At 36.9% G+C, this 16,985-nt stretch overlaps 1 protein-coding gene and 1 pseudogene across 2 annotated transcripts; one reads left to right on the top strand and one right to left on the bottom strand.

The window, feature by feature from the left end:
- LOC119506210 (vacuolar protein sorting-associated protein 37A-like) lies at nucleotides 1-1,750 on the top strand. 2 transcript variants are annotated; one of them, XM_037799194.1, is made up of 2 exons: nucleotides 18-139; nucleotides 215-1,750. In XM_037799194.1, the coding sequence occupies exons 1-2, from the start codon at nucleotides 18-20 to the stop codon at nucleotides 1,203-1,205; spliced, it is 1,113 nt and encodes a 370-aa protein (XP_037655122.1). In that variant the 3' UTR covers nucleotides 1,206-1,750. The 2 variants fall into 2 exon arrangements, with proteins under 2 accessions (XP_037655121.1, XP_037655122.1); XM_037799193.1 differs by having other exon boundaries at nucleotides 1-1,750.
- A 4,898-nt stretch (nucleotides 1,751-6,648) lies between these two features.
- On the bottom strand, nucleotides 6,649-6,860 carry LOC119506214 (annotated as a pseudogene).
- Nucleotides 6,861-16,985: the final 10,125 nt, after the last annotated feature.

Here is a 16,985-nt window from a genome sequence, read left to right on the forward strand (position 1 = left end):
CCGGGGACCTGAGGAGGATGAGCTGGCTCTTTCCCCTGAACAAGAGCGCCTCCTCCGCAACTGGGTCTCCCAGTGGCCTCACCAGCCTTCAGCAGCAGAAGCAGCGCCTGATCGAGTCCCTCCAGAACTCACACTCCAGTATAGCTGAAATACAGAAAGATGTGGAGTACAGATTACCATTCACTGTAAACAACCTGACAATTAACATTAATATATTGCTTCCTCCACAATTTCCTCAGGAAAAACCAGTGATCAGTGTTTATCCACCAATACGGCATCACTTAATGGATAAACAAGGAGTGTATGTTACCTGTCCATTAGTAAACAATTTTACAATGCACTCAGATCTTGGAAAAATTATTCAAAGTCTATTGGATGAGTTTTGGAAGAATCCTCCAGTTTTGGCTCCCACTTCAACAGCATTTCCATACCTATATAGTAACCCAGATGGGATGCCTCCTTATGCTTCTCAGGGTTTTTCATATCTTCCTCCATACCCCCCACAAGAAGCTAACAGGACCATCACCTCTGTATCTGTTGCTGACACTGTTTCTTCAACCTCAAGTTATATCACAGCCAAACCCACTGCTCCTTCATTTGGTTTCCTTTCAAATCTGCCGTTACCTGTTCCCACAACAGACATTTCTGCACCGGTAAGCCAAAATGGTTTTGGATACAAGATGCCAGATGTCCCTGATACATTTCCAGAACTCCCAGAACTAAGTGTGTCACAACTCACAGATATGAATGAACAGGAGGAGATATTACTAGAACAGTTTCTTACTTTACCTCAACTAAAACAAATTATTAATGACAAGGATGACTTAGTAAAGAGTATTGAGGAGCTGGCAAGAAAAAATCTCCTTTTGGAGCCCAGCTTGGAAGCCAAAAGGCAGACTGTTTTAGATAAGTATGAATTACTTTCACAAATGAAATCTACTTTTGAAAAGAAGATGCAAAGGCAGCATGAACTTAGTGAGAGCTGTAGTGCAAGTGCCCTACAGGCAAGATTAACAGTAGCTGCACATGAATCTGAGGAAGAATCTGATAATATTGCTGAAGATTTCTTGGAAGGAAAAACTGAAATAGATGATTTTCTTAGTAGCTTCATGGAAAAGAGAACAATTTGCCACTGTAGAAGAGCCAAGGAAGAGAAACTTCAACAGGCAATAGCAATGCACATCCAGTTTCATGCTCCACTATAGATTTTCCTGAAACATGAGCTACCAAGAGAGGAATGGGACAAACAACTAAGCACATTGTTTTATATTTATGATTTGTGAATTGTCATTTCAACCCAGTGGCTGAATTCATAGACAAACTGTATAGATTGTATACAAAACTGAGACTGATTTTGTACGGATTAGAATGATTGCTGTGATCTTTGCCTTGAGAAATTTTTCTGTACTCTTTGCACTAAAAATGTTTATTTATTGTTGATCAATCCTATCATATTTAAGTTCCAGCACTGTTCCCCTCTTATTAGAGATTAAATATCTGTGCATGTCATTAGCTTTTTGATACTTTATAAAATTTACTTCATTTAAATTTGTATCTTTAATTTGAAATTTGTCTCCTTTCTTTATCAAGAATGGTTATTTAGACATTTCCCTGTCTACTTTTTAGAAAAGATTACCATTTTCAATTATGGGAATACCCTTTTTTCTTTCTGAATGATAAAACTTTCAAAAGCAATTTGTTTTTAAATATTGATAGCATCAGGAAACACCAAACCTGCCAATGTGCCATCTCAAGAAAAATTAACTTTTAAAAAGTACAATAAATCTGAAGGATAAACCAGCTGCTCTTATATATTGTTTTATTTTTAAAACTAAAGATGCATTTAAGAAGCAATTCAGGTAAATAAATATTTTACCTAATTAAAAAAATGCCTTTTATTTAAACCAGTCCAACACAGATTTTCATGCTAATTTTTTTATATATATAAGTATCTGATGAGTTTGTAGTTGGATAAGGACATGCTTTCAAGCTTCCTAATGTTAAAGTTAAAAACAACCTTTTTATTTAACAAATGGTTAATCTAGAAACAATTTACTGGACTTTTACTGTGAGTTGGCTTTTTAAAGGGAAAAAAAAAACTAGTAATATATAAAATTAATATTTAACTTTTAGGTGATCCTAATTTTTAATGAATTTAATTGAATTTTCTTTTTAACTTATATTGTGTTCAGCAGTGTGCTTCTAAACCACATCACAGAATAAACACATTTCATGGGTATCCCTAAAAGCTAGAGGAGAAAATTTTGAACTATATTACTGAGGCTTGAGAAGGTGATACCTAAAATCACAAAACAACCTAGAGCATACTTCTGTTTCAATTTCATCCCAATGTGACTGCCATTCCAGTCATAAGCATACAGTACAGTGTGCTTTTTCTTTGTTCTTCTGTTCTTCCTATACATGTTTTTGGCAGTAGAGGTTTAAAGAAAATGAATTTATTTTCTTAGACTTTTAGCATTTAGTCGGTATTTATGGAAGTTCACATATTCACATGGACTATGAAGATATAATGTTGGGTAAAGAAAATAGATTTTATTAATCATCTGTCTTCCTGCACTGTGCAAAGGGCCTATTGTTTAATATTCAAAATGACCAGATGAGGAAGGTAAAATAATTTTTCCTGATGTGTAGATCAAAGAAGTGAGGTAAAAGTTAGTGTTTCAAACTGTTGCATTGTCCTCTGGGTATTGCACTGGCCATCAAAACTTCAATTTTACCAGTAATCAGTACAATGGATTGGAACCTAATAGTCCCAATCTTTTACAAACAATCAGGTAGCTTTCTTGGAAAACAGATATATCCCAAAATAACAGATCAGCAGACCACAGCAGTTGTAAAAAAAAAAAAAAAAAAAAGAAAGAAATAATTAATGCATTTGATCTAGCAATTCTATTAAACACCTACTAAGAATAAGTAAGTCATTGTGGAGATACTAAACAAAGATGACTCAAACATGGCTTGGGTGCTTATCTACCTTCTCCACACACTACACCCCACCACTCCCCAAATCATTTTCACACAGAATAAATCTTTTTAACATAATTGCACAAGTAATTTATCTCAGTACTTTTATTCTTTAAATTTGGACTATCCCAGTTTCATTCTGTACTAATTAAACACAGCTTGGATTCTCCTCCCAAAATTAATTCATTAGATAACCTCATCACAACCCATTCATTAAATAGAAGTGTTTAATCACAGTTCTGTATTTAACAAATAGACAAATCTGTATTTAATAAACAAATTTGTATTTAACAAATTAATAAAAATATATTAGTTTAGATATAGGTTATGTCAGTCACCCAGGATGGAAAGAGTCTACATTTGAATATGCCTGTATGAATTTGGGTTCTGCCATTGCAACAGAAATTTTTAAAGTGACCATTTTTGTAATTTTATGGCTTTTTTTCTTCTTCAAATTGGCCATTCTGGAGAAGCAATGCCAGAGAGAAAAAAGAAATGCATTCCAATGCAGAGATTTGATTTTACTTTTAACATATAATAGACTAGGTGGAAATCAGAATGGTAGAGGAAAACTTAGGAGTTATTAGATGTTCAGGTTGGAAGTTTGTTGTGGGTAGAGATTTAACGGCTCATATTTCAAAATAGAAGAAAGTTCTAAATAAGGGAGATACATACTAAAGATAACTGTTTTAAGGGTGAAAGAAATTTCTAGGGATACACTGACACTAAGGAATTTAGATGGGGATAGAAGTTGTTTGACAAGTGAGTTTGATCATAATTTATATATGTTTAAGTTGAAGGACAGCTCAAATTCACTTTAAGGGAAGAAAATAGTGTCCCCTAAAGTGCTCTTAAAGAATAAAACTATATTCCAGGGTTTCCCTCTTTTTTCCTCACTTTCCTTTATTCTAAAAAATTGTTCCGTTCTTGATTTGCAGAATCATGATCAAAATTCTTACCCATTTCATATCGTCAAATTTGTCTCATCAAATTTGTCTGATCTTCACTAAATAATAAATCACTTGGGTTCTATAAATTACTAATTGGGAAGTAATCTGCCTTGATTACATTGGTTTATTTTACATTGGTTTATTCCCTATGCTTTAAACCAGCTGCTTTAATAAAGCAATTCCTGATTTAAAATGAGAATGTAGAGTAAGAGAGCTAGTCTTATTGTTGGACTGGTCATGCTCCTTCAAGGCCCTTTGAAAACAGAATTAAGTTTTAATGCACAATAAATGTACCTTTTACATACGTTTCAGTCTGAGGTCAACTTATAAAGAATAGACTAAATAAATATGTATTTAAATTATAATGTCATGTAAAAAGGTTGACTGAATAGAGTTTATGGTCCTGATGTGGAAGACATCACATTAAAATAATTAATTTTAAACTATTAAGTATTTATACTGTTTGCTTTTCAAAATAAATGCATATTCCTCTGGAAAACAAACAAACAAACAAACAAAAAAACCTGCCAGTCAAAGGTTAGCTGATTCCTCTTCCTTCATTTGGAGCAGCTCAGCTAACTGGAGTAGTCAAGTTCCTTAACTACTACTCTCCCTTTTTCCCATAGTCAGGAGGTTATCAGAAACTCTCTCTGAGGTTCACACTATTTATAGACTAGAAAGCAGATTTCCTTTCTGTTCCTCTTAACTGTCTAAAAGCAATATCCTAAGACAATTAACAAAGCACACAGAAGCAGACTTTTTTCCAGTTCATTAATAGACAGCTCAGCCTTTTTTTACACCAAGTTATGGCTAAGAATATAAATAGTCAATACTTGCAGTTTTTCAACAGTACTAGAAAACCCAAAACCTGCCTTATCACCCTTACCCCTATCAGTAAAAAGGAAATTTGATTAAAACCTGTAAAATCATACAACAAAGGAAAACTAACGACTGACACTTATCCTTAAATCTAATTTCAGATGTCACCCTACTCTGATGTATCTAGTAACTAACAGCATTTCAATCATAAATCCAGTAAAAGTATTTCTAAACTAAGTGTAACTTTAGTTGATGTGCCTTTTTTGTATTAAAAGTACTAGTCACCTGCTAAGATGTCTTATGGCACATTGGGCTCAATAGCATGTCCTGATGAGGCTTCCATCTTTAGTAGCATTTTTTCCTTAAATTTTGTCTAGCATAGTAAACCCCTCTGACATATTAAAATAATTCTAATATTTATTTAGAATTAATAAATAGAATAAATAAATAGTGCTGACATAAACAACTTTCCCTTACTTGGCTCCATGGTAGCTTTTAGTGAAACTGAAATGACCAAGTTATAAAATGCTCACTTTTTAAAATGGCATCTCAGGTTAGTATATTCACTCATGCAAAACTCAAGGTAGTATAATAGAAAGACTATTGTTAAAAGAGATGTTTTGGCTATAAGTATCTCCCTTCATATTAGGCATTTAGAAATTTCTTAAAAATTCTCAAGGGTTAAAGGTGGTGGTAAAACTAGGCTGTGTAGTTCTATTTATAAGCACCCTAATACAGGATAGTTACTTGATGACCCTATATGGGAATATGCTTTCAATTCAAGAGACAGTAATAAAGTGCCTCCCTATATAAAAACCATTGATTCCAAATTTTAAATTAAGCTAATTGCATTGGCACATAAGGGTTAACAAAATCTAGACCCTGTCTACAGATTTGATCCAATTATCTATACTGCATACTGTTTTAAACAATCACATAGAAAAACTTACTCTTCACTGACTAAGTAGGGCCCATTTCTGAAGCTTAACAAACAAATTTTATTGTTTATTCATGTGGTGCTTTTGCAAGGCACTGTGGTATGGACTAGAAAACTCAGAATGACCAATGAAGAAACCTTGGAATGACACATGAGGATGATATGTGTGCCAGTTTGGATGTATTATGTCCCCCAAAATGCCGTGTTCTTTGATGTAATGTTGTGGGGGCAGACGTTACTAGTGCTGATTAGATTGTAAGTTTTTGATTGTTTCCATGGAGATGTGACCCACCCAAATGTAGGTGATAACTCTGATTAGATAGTTCCATGGAGGTGTGGCCACTCCCATTCAGCATGAGCCTTGATTAGTTCACTGGAGGCCTATATAAGCTCAAACAGAAGGAGCAAGCTTGCTACAGCCAAGAGGGACACTGAAGAATGCTTAGGAGCTGAGAGAGGAGCTGCAGCTTACAGAGCAACATTTTGGAGATGGTCTTTGAAAGCAGACTTTTGTTCCAGAGAAGCTAAGAGAGGACAAATGCCCCAAGAGCAACTAAGAGTGACATTTTTAAGGAGCCTAGAGAGGAACATCCTGAGAGAAAGCCATTTTGAAACCAGAACTCTGGAGCCGACACCAGCTACGTGCCTTCCCAGCTAACAGAGGTTATCCAGACACCATTGGCCATACTCCAGTAAAGTTACCCAATTGTTAATGTGTTACCTTGGACATTTTATGGCCTGAATTCTGTAACTGTGTAACCAAATAAGCCCCCTTTATAAAAGCCAATCCATTTCTGGTGTTGTGCAAAAAGGCAGCATTAGTGAACTGGAACAATATGAAAAGTCATTCTGAGGCAGGATGGTTTACTGAATGGTTTTTAACCAGGGTTTCAAACATCAGGAATGGCTTCAAGTTAAAATTCACAGGAGAATGGAAACATCTTAAGGTCAGTCACTTCAGATGCCCATCCTGATACTTTGAATAATCTGGAAAATTACAGAGCCACAAACAGCAAAAATGAAGAGAGCTAACAACCAGGGTCCTATAGATACCTTTTCTTTGGGGGCATTTCTCAGGGTCTTGGTTATGTTGCCATGCTGGTGATGTTCTTGCTGTGCTTCTCCTTGGCCATAAGCATCTGCTGCTTGGTGATCATCTTTGCAATGCCACCACTAGACTCACCACCCCCTTAGACTCCTTCACTCACTTTTCCTCAGGCTGCTGCTAGGTGAGGCTCCTAGGGCCTGCACTGCCAGAGAGAGGAAGCTCTCAGCAGGGTTACAAGTTCTGGCTGCAGTGAGCCCAGGGATTGAGTGCTAGGTGGGCACTGGTCATTGATTGACTGCTGCTGCCATACCTAAAGGCTGAGAGCCTGGTGGTGACAGAGCAGGCCCCCGGGCCATTCTCCCACCACTACCTCTGCTCAGGCAGTCCCCAAGAGCATGGTGTGAGAGAGGAAGGAAGCACAATACAACAACCAGGCCTGCATATATATTTATATTCTCTTCTCAAATTACTTTGGGCTGTGTCACTATTTCTCACTAACCTTACAGGTCTCACTTCTTATTCAAAGTTCCATGTAATTATGGTGTTTGAACAAGCTGATTGTACATGTTAAATTGTTTAGTGTACTACAGAAAATATAGATCCTGCACCAAACTTCTGTTCAATTGGTCTCTCAGGGAAGTTGAAGTTTTAAAACAGTCAGTATTTTCCTTTACCCTTTGGCCTGATTTGCTCTAGTCCTAACCAGATCTGCTTCATTCACATCTTTAATTGAAGTCTGGACTCTTTGTCAGCTTTTTAAACAATTGCTGTATGCAATAATACTTACATTCATATCTGCTGAGCTCTAGCTCTTAGTTTCAGATGTCACATGGATACCCAAAGTTCCAGAGACTGATCAGGTTATACACAAAGGGATAAGCATCTCAGAATTTGGAGATAGCCATTACAGAGCAACATTTTGGAGATGGCGAGATAGCCATTACAGAGCAACATTTTGGAGATGGCCATTGAAAGCAGACTCTTGCTCTGGAGAAGCTAAGAGAGGACAAATATTCCAAGTGCAACTAAGAGTGACATTTTTGAGGAACTGCAGCCTAGAGAGAAATGTCCTGGGAGAAAGCCATTTTGAAACTAGAACTTTGGAGAAGATGCCAGCCACGTGCCTTCCCAGCCAACAGAGATTTTCTGGACACCATTGGCTATTCTCCAGTGAAGGTACCCGACTGCTGATGTGTTACCTTGGACACTTTACGGCCTTAAGACTGTAACTGTGTAACTAAATAACCCCCTTTTATAAAAGCCAATCCATGTCTGGTATTTTGCATTCTGGCAGCATTAGCAAACAAGAACAGTGTCTTAACTTTCATTTCCTCTGAGTATATACTTAGTAATGGAATAGCTGGGTCTGATGGCAAATCAGTACTTAGCTTCATAAGGAACAACCACACACTTTCAGAGTGGTTGCACAATTCTACATTCCCACCAACAGTGAATAACTGTGCCTCTTTCTCCACATCTGCTCCAGAACTTGGAATTTTCTGTTTGTTGGATAGTGGCCATTCTGGTAAGTGTCAGATGATATCTCATTGTGGCTTTGATTTGCATTTCTCTAATAGCCAGTGAAGTTGAGCATTTTTCATATGTTTTTGAGCCATTTGTATTTGTACTTTGCCCATTTTTTAATTGGGTTGTTTGTCTTTCTGTTTTTGAGCTGTAGGTTCCCTATATGTATTTGGGATATTAAACCCCTATCTCATATGTGTTTTCCAAATGTTGTCTCCCCTTGTATAGGCAGCCTTTTTATTTTTCTGACAAAGTCTTCTGATGTACAGAAGTGTTCAATTCTGAGAAGATCCCATTTGTCCACTTCTTCTTTGGTTTCTCATACTTTGCATGCAAGGTTTATGAAAAAACCCTACTATGACAAAATCCTTAAGATATTTCGCTACATTACCTTGTAAGAGTCTTATGGTCTTAGCACTAATGTTTAGGTCTTTGATCCATTCTGAGCTAATTTTTATGTAAGGTGTAAGATAGGTGTCCTCATTCATTCTTTTGGAAATGGATATCCAGTTCTACAAACGCCATTTATTGAGGAGGCTGCTCTGTCACAGATGTTTCAGCTTGACTGCCTTATAAAAGATCAATTGTCCGTAGATATGAAGGTCTGTTTCTGAACAATTTGATTCTATTGATCAGTATTTCTAGCCTTATGCCAGTACCATGCTGTTTTGAGCACTGTAGCTTTGTATTATGTTTCAAAGTCAGGTAGTGTGAGACTTCCCACTTTGTTCCTCTTTCTCAAGAACTTTTTTGCTGTTCAGGGCATCTCGCCCTTCCAAATAAATTTTGTAATAGGTTTTACTAATTCTGCAAAGTAAGGTTGTGGGATTTTAATTGTTATTGCATTAAATCTATAGATTACTTTAGGTAGAATTGACATATTAACAATATTTTGTCTTTCAATTCATGAATATGATATGGTTTTCCATAATTTTACATTCTGTTCAATGTCTTTCAGCAATTTCTTGTAGTTTTCACTGTATAGGTCTTTTGTGGAATTGGTTAAGTTTATTCCTAAATACTTGATTCTTTTGCTTGCTATTGAAAATGGAATATTTTTCTTGATTTCCTCCTGTAGCTGCACATTGCTTGTGTATAGGAACACTACCAATTTTTGTGTGTTGGTCTTGTAGCCTGCCACTTTGCTTAGTTCTAAGTTCATCAATTCTCATAGCTTTGCTGTTGATTTTTCTGGATTTTCTACAAGTAGAATCATGTCATCTGCTAAGAATGAATGTTTTACTTTTTCCTCTCCAATTTAGATGACTTTTATTTCTTTTTATTGCCTAATTGCTGTAGCTAGAACTTCCAGCACCATGTTGATTAACAGTGGAGGCAGTGGACATCCTGATCTTGCTCCTGATTGTAGTGGGAAAGCTTTCATTCTTTCCCCATTGAGTATGATGTTAGCTGTAGGTTTTTCATATACAGCCTTTATAATATTGAGAAAGTTCCCTACTAATCCTATCCTTTGAAGTGTTTTTATCAAGAAAGGATGTTGAATTTTGTCAAATGCCTTTTCTGCATCAATTGAGATGATCATGTGGTTCTTTTGCTTTCATTTGTTGATTGCTTTCATTAATTGATTTTCTTGTGTAGAAGCAGCCTTGCATACCTGGAATAAATCCCACCTGCTTATTGTGTATAATTCTTTTAATGTACAGCTGGATTTGACTTGCAAGTATTTTGTTGAGGATTTTTGCATCTATATCCATTAAAGAGATTGGTTTATAATTTATTTCTTTTGTAGTATCTTCATGTGCCTTTGATATTAGGATGATAATGGCTTCATAGAATGAGATAAATGGCTTTCCCTCCCTTCCATTTTTTTTGAAGATTTTGAGCATGATTGGTATTAATTCTTTCTTGAATGCTTGGTAGAATTCTCATGTGAAGCCATCTGGTCCTGAGCTTTTCTTTTTTGGGTGCTTTTTTAAATATTTTTTTTCAATATTTAGAACATTTTCATTACTACAGAAAAGAAATAAAGACAAAAAAGGAAACTCAGATCCACCCATACCCCTAACCACACACCCCTCCTTTATTGATTCATAGTTTTGGTATAGTACATTTGTTACTGTTGATGAAAGAATGTTAAAATACTAACTGCAGTATATAGTTTGCAATAGGTATATATTTTTTTCCCTTTATGCTCTCTGTTATTAACTTCTAGTTATAGTGTCATACATTTGTTCTAGTTCATGGAGAGATTTCTAATATTTGTATAGTTAATCATGGACATTGTCCACCACTAGATTCACTGTTTTTTACATTCCCATCTTTTAACCTCCAACTTTCCTTCCTGTGATATATGTGAGCTTACCTTTTCCACCACATTCACACACCTTTCAGCACTGTTAGTTATTTTCACAACATGCTACCATCACCTCTGACCATTTCCTAACATTTAAGTTCACCCTAGTTGAACATTCTGCTCGTAATAAGCAACTGCTCCCCACCCTTTAGCCTCATTCTATATCCTGGTAACTTATATTGCATGCCTATTAGTTTACATATTACAATTAGTTCATATCACTGAGACTATGCAACATCTGCCCTTATGGGTCTGTCCAATTTCACTCCATTAGTGCCCCCAGGTTTCTTCATCAACCCATTTCTTTTAAGATGGTTTTGTTTACACAGCATACCTTCTGTCCGAGGTTAACAATCATTGGTTCCCTGTATAGTCACGTATTTGTGTATTCAGCATGATTGCCATTATCTATATAAGGACATCTCCATTTCTTCCACAAAGATGAAGAGTCAAAGAAGTCAGAGAAGCAAAAGAAAAAGAAAAGAGAAAGAGAGAAAACAAACAAACAAACAAAAAACAAAACTTGATAGCCAGAAAGTGACAAAAGGAAAGATAGCATTAAACTAAAGTAGAATGAAGAGTCAGACAACATCACCAATGGCAGGAGTCCCATATCATTCCCCTATTCCCCACACTCCCGTATGCATTTAGCTTTGGTATATTGCCTTTGTTATATTAAAGGAAGCATAATACAATATTTCTGTTAATTATAGTCTCTAGTTTGCATTGATTGTATTTCCCCCCCAATTCCACCCTATTTTTAACAACTTGTAATGCTGACATTCATTTGTTCTACCTCATGTAAAAACGTATTTGTACCTTTTATTACAATTGTAGTGCACTCTAGTTTTCCCTGAGTTACAAAGTCCCAGTCTTTATCATTCATCTTTTGTCCTGGTGTCCCACATGGTCCCAGCCTTACTCTGTCAACCATACTCACAGTCATCTTTGTTCAGTGTACTTACATTCCTGTGCTACTATCTCCCAAAATTGTTTTCCAAACCGCTCACTCCTGTCTTTTCCTTTCTGTCTTCAGTGTTTCCTTTAGTCTTTCCTGCAGAGCAGGTATCTTGTTCACAAACTCTCTCATTGTCTGTTTGTCAGAGAATATTTGAAGTTCTCCCTCATATTTAAAGGACAGTTTTGCCAGATATAGGATTCTTGGTTGGTGGTCTCTCTCTTTCAGTATTTTAAATATATCACCCCACTTCCTTCTTGACTCCATGTTTTCTATTGAGAAATCTGCACATAGTCTTATCAAGCTTCCTTTGTAAGTGTTTGATTGCTTTTCTCTTGCTGCTCTCAGGATTGTCTCTTTATCTTTGACATTTGATAACCTGATTATTAAGTGTCTTGGTGTAGGCCTATTCATAGCTATTCTGTTTAGGGTACACTGTGATTCTTGGATCTGTAATTTTATATCTTTCATAAGAGAGGGGAAATTTTCATTGATTATTTCCTCTATTATTGCTTCTTTCCCTTTTCCCTTCTCCTTCTGGGACACAAATGACACATACATTCTTGTTTTTCCTTTTGTCTTTAATTTCCTGGAGACATTGCTCATATTTTTCCATTCTTTTCCCTATCTGTTCTTTATTGTGTGTAGGCTTTCAGGTGCCTTTTTCTCCAGTTCCTGAGTGTTTTCTTCTGCCTCTTGAGATCTGCTGCTGCATGTTTCCATTGTGTGTTTCATCTCTTGTGTTGTGCCTTTCATTTCCATAGATTCTGCTAGTTGGTTTTTAGAACTTTCACTTTCCACCTTATGTTCACCCAGTGTTTTCATTATATGGTTCATCTCTTTTGTCATATCTTCCCTAAACTTTTTTAATTGACTTAGTATTAGTTGTTTCAATTCCTGTATTTCAGTTGAAGTGTAAGTTTTTTTCCTTTGTCTGGGCCATAGCTACATTTTTCTTATTGTAGGTTGTTTTTGGTTGTCTAGGCATGGTTTCCTTGGTTACCCCAATCAGGTTTTCCCAGACCAGAATGGGCACACATCCCAGAAGGAATAAATATTCAGTATCCATTTTCCCTCAGGGTGTGTCTTAGAAAATTGGTACACCCTGTGATGCCTCAGGTCACTGTGCTTTTCTGCCCAGGAGGTGGTGCCTGTCAGCCTGTAATTCCAGACTGGTTGAAGGAGGTGTGGCCTGTAGCTGTCTCCCCCCAGGCTCTGGGGACTGGTTCTGAATGGAAGGCAGGTACTAGGGCTGGGTCCCACCTCTTTCCTCTTAGAGAATATAGACACCCTAGGGTGAGCATTTCAATGGTCTCTCTCTGCCTGTGCTATCTCTACCCTTGTCTTGGTCAGAGCACTGGGAACTGAAAATGGCTGAGGCTTTCTCCACTGAGCCAAAACAGGGACAGAAATTCCCCTTCAGGTGTAGTCCATGGTGACCCTCTGGCTCTCCAAGACTAGTCATCACCCAAAGCCTCTGTCTGCTTGTTGGGGATTCATAGTTCATACTTAGCAGTTCACACTCACTAATTAAAACCCCAGTTGGAGCTAAGCTGAGCTATATTCACTTGCTGGGAGAGAGCTTCTCTCTAGTACCATGAGACTTTGCAGAATGGGCTCTGGGTGTAGGGGTCTCCCAGCTTGGATCCATAGTTTTAATTACAGATTTTATGTTGTGATCTCAGGCATTCTTCCCATTTCAGGTCAGTGTATATGAGTGGATGGTCACATTTGTCCCCCCCTCCACTGTTATTCCAGATTATTTACTAGTTGTTCCTGGTTTTTTATTAGTTGTTCCAGGGGGACTAGCTAGCTTCCACTCCTCTCTATGCTGCCATCTTAGATCCTCTCTCAGGTTCTTTTTGATGACTGACTCAATCTCTTTATTTGTGATTGGTTTGGTGAGGTTGTCGATTTCTTTTTTAGTCATAGTTGGTTGTTTATGCTTTTCTAGGAAGGTGTGCATTTTGTCTAAATTGTCTAGTTTATTAGCATATAGTTGCTCATCACATCTTCTCATTGTCTCCTTTATTTCTGCAGGATCAGTAGTTACATCACCTTTCCCATTTTGATTGTATTTATTTGCATCTACTTTCTTTTTTTGTGTGAGCCTAGCTAGGGTTCCACCAATTTTGTTGATTTGCTCAAAGAACTAACTTCTGGATTTGTTGATTCTCTCTGCTGTTTTCTTGTCCTTCCTTTCATTTATTTCTGCTCTAATCTTTATTTCTTTTCTTCTATTTGCTTTTGGGTTAGTTTGCTGTTCATTCTCTAGTTCCTTGAGGTGATCAGTTATTTTCTTGATTTTTGCTCTCTCTTCTATTTTAATATAGGCATTTAGGGCAATAAATTTCCCTTTCAGCACTGCCTTTCCTGCATCCCATAAGTTTTGATAATTTGTGATTTAATTGTCATTTGCCTTGAAGTATTTATTAATTTCTCTTGTAAATTTTTCCTTTACCCACTGGTTTTCTAAGAGTGTGTTTTTCAGCTTCCATTTATTTATGAATTTTATCACCTTCTGCCTGTTATTTATTTCCAACTTCACTCCATTATGATCTGAGAATGTATTTTGTATAATATCAGTATTTCTTAATTTGTTCAGATTTGCTTTGTTACCCAACATGTGGTCTATCCTAGAGAATGTTCTATGAGCACTTGACAAAAATGTGTATCCTGCTGTTGTGGGGTGTAGTGTTGTATAAATGTCTGTCAAGTCCAGTTAATTTATTGGACAATTCAACATCTCCATGTCCTTATTGATCCTCTGTCTAGATGTTCTATCCATTGATGAGAGCATTGTACTGAAGACTTCAACTATTGTTGTAGAGATATTCATATCTCCTTTCAGTATTCTCCGTGTTTGCTTTATGTATTTTGGGGAACTCTTCCTTGGGGCATAAATAGTTATGACTGTTATGTTTTTTTGATGAACTGACTCTTTTATTAGTATATAATGTCCTTCTTTGTGTCTTTTAATTGTTTTACTTTTGAAGTCTAATTTGTCTATTACTATAGCTACTCCTGTTTTTTTCTGGTTGTTGTTTGCATGAAATATCTTTTTACATCCTGTCACTTTCAGCCTATTTTTATCGTAGTTTCTACAGTGAATTTCTTGTAGGCAGCATATAAATGGGTCCTGTTTTTTAATCCCTTCAGCCAGTCTATGTATTTTTCTTGGGGAGTTTAATCTATTAGCATTTAGTGTTATTACTGTAAGGGCATTATATTCTACTACACTTTTGCCTTTTGTATTTCATAAATCATACCTTATTTTTTCTCTCTCTCTTTTTACCCTTCCTGATAGTCTTCATTTCTACACTCTTTTCTAAACCTCTCTCTCCTGTCTTTTCCTATCAGCCTGTAGCACTGCCACTAATATTTCTTATAGTGCAGATCCCTTATTCACAAACTCTCTCAGGGTCTCTGTCTCTGAAAATATTTTAATCTCCCCCTCATCTTTGAAGGACGACAGTTCTGCCAGATGTAGAATTCTTTGTTGGCAGTTTTTCTCTTTCAGTATCTTAAATATATACTACCCCTCCTTTCTTGCATCCATGGTTTCTGTGGAGAAATCTGTACATAGTCATATCGAGTTTCCCTTGTGTGTGATGGATTGCTTTCCTCTTGCTGCTTTCAGGATTCTCTCCTTGTCTTTGACATTGGACAATCTTATCAGTAAGTGTCTTGGAGTAGATCTATTGAGGTCTATTCTCTTTGGGGTATGCTGTAATTCTTGAATATGTAATTTTTCTGTCTTTCAAATGAGTTGGGAAATTTTCAGTGAATATTTCTTCTATTATTCTTTCTGCCCCTGTTCCCTTCTGTTCCCCTTCTGGGACACCCATAACATGTATATTTGTGCACTTTCTGTTGTCATTCAACTTCCTAAGATCCTGCTCTTACTTTTCCATTCCTTTGTGTGCATGAATTCAAATGTCCTGTCTTCCAGTTCACTGATCCTTTCTTCTGCCTTTTCAAATCTACTGTTGCATCTCTCCATTATGTTTTTCATCTCTTCTATTGTGCCTTTCATTCTCATCATTTCTGCCATTTGTTTTCTCAAGCTTATGAATTCGTATTTATAGTTATCCAGTGTCTTCTTTATATCCTTCATCTCTTTTGTCATGTCTTCCCTCATTTAATTGAATTGATTTAGGAGATTTGTTTGAACATCTCTAACTAGTGGTCTCAACTCCTGTAACTCAGTTGAACTATTAGCTTATTCTTTTGGCTATTCCATATTTTTGTGTTTCCTAGTATGGCTCATTTTCTTAAGCTGTCTAAGCATTGGATTTTCTTGATTACTTTATTCTGGATCTCATTTTCACTCTTTTACCTAAGGTTTTCTTTTTGGTTGGCTTTGTTCTCCATCCTTTGGTGTTCAGTTCAATTTATCCTAGATGTCTAACTTAGCTTCTGTTCAGTTGGTCAGAATTTTTCACCTCTTGTTTGTTTTGTTTCTTCCCCTTCCTCTGTGTAACTTTTTGTGCATCTCCTTAGATATGGTCAACCCTAATCAGCTTTTCCCAGTCCAGAGAGGCCCCAGTCTCAGGAGGAGAATGTGGAGTTTCCTGAGAATGAGACCCTCCTGTGAGGCCTCTAGACTATGTGGTTTTCCTATCTCATCCAGCTGGTGGTGATTGTCAGTCTGCAGATACCCTCCAGTGTAGAGAGGTGTGGTGCCTTTATTTCTCTGCAGACTCTGCCCCTGTTTGGGGCATGGCTGACTGAAGCTGGTTTCTTTTTCCCAGCTTCTGGGGTCTGAGTTCCTTGGATGAGGACTGCCCCTTGATCTGGACCATGCCTCCCTTTTCTTGGGGAAGTTATTCCCTTTAGAGAATTGTCTCCCCCACTAGGTTCAGACCTATCTCAGACCTATCTTAACTTTCCATTGGCTGGGTCCAGAGGCCAGTTGACAATATCTCAGCCTTTCTCTGAAGAGCTACCTAGAATAGTAATTTTAAATAGAATAAAAATAAAAGAAAACAAGAAATGCCTTTTTAAGCCTTTCCCAGCCACAAAGTTTTGTCAGTCTTAGTATAGAGTATTTAAAGATATTTCATTTAGGCTGTTAACTCTTTCACCAGGATAGTTAGTCTCCAACACCTTTAATTCCACCCTTGCCAGGGGCTATTGAAGTGTAAATAGATAAGGAGTCAGTGAGCAACAAAAGGGACAAAATATACAAAAAACCCAAGCCTTTTTGGAACCATGGAATGAGAGCCTAATTGGGTGCCCACTTCTATATGCTCACCCTTCCTGGAGCCTAGCCCTTCACCAACACCCTGGACACCCCCAACTCCAAAAGTTAATTAATTAATTTGTTAGTTAATTTTGCATTGAGGCTGGGTTGAGCCCCCTACTTGCTTACAGCAGATTGTTTCTCCCCATCCCTCAGGGAATCAGCTGTAAGACAGTCTCCTGGGTCTAGGAGGGATGGGTCACAT

The sequence above is a fragment of the Choloepus didactylus genome, chromosome 11, assembly GCF_015220235.1.
Source record: "Choloepus didactylus isolate mChoDid1 chromosome 11, mChoDid1.pri, whole genome shotgun sequence".
NCBI classification, from domain to species: Eukaryota; Metazoa; Chordata; class Mammalia; order Pilosa; family Megalonychidae; genus Choloepus; species Choloepus didactylus.

Excerpts from the sequence above, each read along its gene's own strand:
- LOC119506210 (XM_037799193.1), top strand. The coding sequence starts at position 18 with ATGAGCTGGCTCTTTCCCCTGAACAAGAGCGCCTCCTCCGCAACTGGG.